The following is a 3,679-nucleotide window of genomic DNA, read 5'->3' on the forward strand; positions in this document are numbered from 1 at the left end:
GGGGATAGGGGAGAGGGGAGAGGGGAGAGGGGAGAGGGGAGAAGGAAAAGGGGAAGGGGGGAGAGGGGAGAAGGAAAAGGGGAAGGGGGGAGAGGGGAGAGGGGAGAGGGAGCAGAAGGGTATGGCATAGTCAGCTGGATCTGGATGTTCATATCAGTAACACCATAGAGCATCAGACAGAACCTCGGTAGCTGTGATGTGTCAGAGCAGAAGCAATACCGCTTCAGGATGCTGGACTAGACTATTGTCCAAACCACATAAACGGCCTCCCACGCCCCTTTGCTGGGGAGTGTGATTGATTGTGCCTACTCTTTTTCTTTCTGGTAGCAGATTTGGGCTCCGTGTTCTAGGTGCTTTCTAGACAGGAGTACAAGAACCAACAGATTGACTCCATTCTCACTAACACGAGCCCCAGTCCATCAGGTACCTCACGCTGGCATGAAACACATTCCAGCTTGTTGCAAGTGAGTCAATAAATCCAAGCTTGCCCAATTATAGGCACGCCTCTGGTGGCTGTGCCTGGAAGGCAGTGACACTGCCATTACTGTTGTATGTGGGATGGGTCTGAGGAAGGTAGTAAATGGCCTTTCTAAGACAGCAAGAGACAATTTCTGCGCTGAACTTAGAACCCATGAACTGACTTCCAAATCAACAGCAATACACAAGGGGCTGCCTCTGGGCAGTTTATATATGCTGGGGCATGGCACAGTAGAGTTGCCTGTTTAGAGAGTCTTAATCTCTTTTGTGGTCAGTTTCTTTAGCTTTAAATCAAAGATTGCAGCACTTCCTTCATGGGGGCTTACCAAGTGTAAATGAAATAATCCATCATTAGTGTAAATATGGTCCCTGTAATTCACAGTAGAGGAGGAAACCACAAGAGAAGAGGACAGTAGTCAGGCTTGTGAAAGCCCATGCTTGCTTAGACTGTTGTGAGCTAAGGGTTTCTATTTGTCTGCTGGTTGAGGTCGCCTTCATGGATTCAGTTGCAAGAACTACAAATGTTGAGACTATGCTTGTGTAATTCAAGTGCATGTTATGAGAGGCTGTAGGCAGAGGAAAAGCAGTTTAGGAAATAAGCGACTTAGGAAATAAGCGACAGCCGTGGGAACAGAGAGATGAAGCCAATGAACAGTCGGTGGCGATTTCTATTGTCTCTCTGTTCATAGTAAGGTACTGGTCTTGACTTTAGGCTGTGTTCTCTTCTGACCTTGCCTTCCTGATTTCTCTTTCCCTTTGTCTCTTTCTTGGCCAAGGAACTCATGCCACAGAGCACTGACAGTCAAAGGTGCTTCCCAAGCATAATGCCCTAGGGTGGCCCTGAGATACAGTGTCCCTATATAACCTTAGTGTCCATTGAGCTGGCTTATCCCTGAGGATGTGGATGCTGAGATCCAGGCTTACAGCCTCATTGTTTTTCACCCTATTTTTTTTCCTGTGTCCCAGCCTCTTGCTTGGTCTCTGAAGGGTCACCTGGAGTCACAAGTCAATAGTACTTGTAGTAGCTGGATGGGCTTCTCTGATAAAAATAAAGGTAAGACTTGGAATCAGTGTATAATAAATGGAGGGCATGAAAGAGATCAGAAAGAGGGAGGAAGGGAGAAAGGAGATCCTCTGTAGAGAATGGGCAGGACCAAGAGAACTCTGTTAATGGCCCAAAGAACTGGCGTTGTTGTGAGAAAAGGGCTGAAGAAAAGAATGAAGCCAGGAAGGCTAGATTAGACTAGAGTGGGGAAGGCTAGGTTAGACCAGAGTAGGGGAAGGCTACCTGCCCCCAGATTTCCATGCCAAAGCAGCCACCAAGTCGCACAGCATCTTTGCCTTCCTGCCCTAGTGCCCTAGTGCCTCTGCTCCCCTGCGCAGTCCACTCCCTCCTGAGTCCTGCCCCGTTCTCACATCTGCCTTCCAAGCCTCCAGGTCTCATGTTAACGACTCCGGTTCTCCCTGTTAGAATCACCTGATGGGGATAGAGTTCTTACAGTTCTGAAGCCCACGTTGTACCCCAAGATCAATGAAAAATAGAATGTTGAAATACTGAGAACACAGAAGCATTTATTTTTAAAGATCCCCAGGGGATTTCAATGCACTTCTAAATTTGGGAGCCGCTGATGCCTACACCTCTAAAGCACTGACTGTGATCTTCCCTCCCATCTGAAGTCTCCCCTGGCTCCTGACATCCCTGACATGTGACATAAAAGGAGCAGCATGCTAGCCTGTGGGGTAGCCACTTTACTGAGTGATGGAGAACCTGACAGTCATGACTTTGGAGGGGAAAGAAAGGGATGGCTGTCAGCTCAGGGTACCAGGGTACCTCTGTAGGTTACTATGGTCAAAAGCAGCTCCTAGAGGTTCGTACTCATCAGGTAAACGCTGCAGTTCCCAGAAAGGGGGATGAAGAACAGTGTGTTTTTTTGAACCATTTAACAGGTTATGGAGTACATACCATATCATGGTCTACATTCTGTAATCACTTTTTTTTTTTTTAATTTAGGACCATTGGTCTAGCTCTGGATTCAAGTCACAACTCTACACCATTCTTAGCTGTGTGATCCTGAGCAACTTAGCATCTCCAAGCTAAATATTTTCCTGGGTCCAGCGGGCACAGAGTGAGGAGAGGAATGGATACGTGAACAGTTTCTTGCCAGCCATCACTTGTTTGCAAGGTGAGAGCTCTTGGGGTCAAAGGGTACATGCAGCATGCATTCACATAGGTAATGGAGCTTGACTGTTTAACCACTACAGAATTACCATGGATATTTTTTTCCATGTAGAGTGCACTCTAGGAAGCATTGGCCTGTTCTGGGATACCCACAGCTGGCACATGTTCCCTAGTTACTTTCAGCCAATGTAGCCACACAATGAATGGCCAGCACCCAGGCAGTACTTACGAGGTACGGATGCTTCGAAGACGACCCTTTCTAAATGTGATGGTGACATTGCGGCAGCAGCGGCTCTCATAGTAGTAGCACTTCAGATTGGTGCTGGTCGTGCAGCAGCACTTACAGTTGGGGTCATTGGCCCAGGAGCAGCAGCACCAGTGGCAATTGGGATTCTCTGCGCAGGTGCAGTGACAGAACTGGCAGTTCCGCTCATCCTTGTAGGGGCAGGGGAAGCAGGTACAGTTCCGCTCGGAGGTGAAGATGAACTTGCAGCATAGACAGGAGAATAGCCGGGGGCAGCATCTCTGCCAGGTGCAGCATGGAGAACAGACACACATAGCCGTCTCCATGGCTCCTAGATCCCTGGTACAAGGCCTCTAGAGTTTTGACAACGTCCTCTACCAGATTCCTGAGGTCACTTCTCTCCCAAAGGGACCTTCACCCACTCTGGTGAGGCTGGCAGTTTGGGAGTTGTGGCAGGAAGTCAGCCAGTTTATGAGGCCTTCACAGGTGATGTTCCTCCTTCTGAGCTGGCCTCCCCTATTTCAGCCTCTGGACATTGCTTATGTCATAATCCCTGACTCCCACCATGTCTTAACATGCTCAGTAGTAGGTAAGAGGAGGGCATCCAGGGGTTGTAGCTGGTATGTGAATACATACTGTGTGTTTTTCATGAGACTACTGCCACAGGAGTGGTGGCGTCATGGAGTTCTTGGGGCTTCAGCTGCCATTTGTCGTGTTTCAAGTGCTCATGTGGATTTTAGACGCTATTTTTCCTTGGTTGGTACTATTCCTGCTATTTG

The 3,679-nt window shown here is 48.4% G+C and overlaps 1 protein-coding gene across 1 annotated transcript in view; it reads right to left on the reverse strand.

The window, feature by feature from the left end:
- Trim42 (tripartite motif containing 42) overlaps positions 1-3,368 on the reverse strand; it is a 22,541-nt gene extending 19,173 nt beyond the window's left edge. Inside the window, exon 1 of the mRNA XM_028758988.1 lies at positions 2,886-3,368. Coding sequence (XP_028614821.1) covers positions 2,886-3,226 — 341 coding nt within the window. The 5' untranslated portion in view covers positions 3,227-3,368. The remainder of the gene's footprint in view (positions 1-2,885) is intronic.
- Positions 3,369-3,679: the final 311 nt, after the last annotated feature.

The sequence above is a fragment of the Grammomys surdaster genome, unplaced genomic scaffold (genome assembly GCF_004785775.1).
Source record: "Grammomys surdaster isolate TR1022 unplaced genomic scaffold, NIH_TR_1.0 126248, whole genome shotgun sequence".
NCBI classification, from domain to species: Eukaryota; Metazoa; Chordata; class Mammalia; order Rodentia; family Muridae; genus Grammomys; species Grammomys surdaster.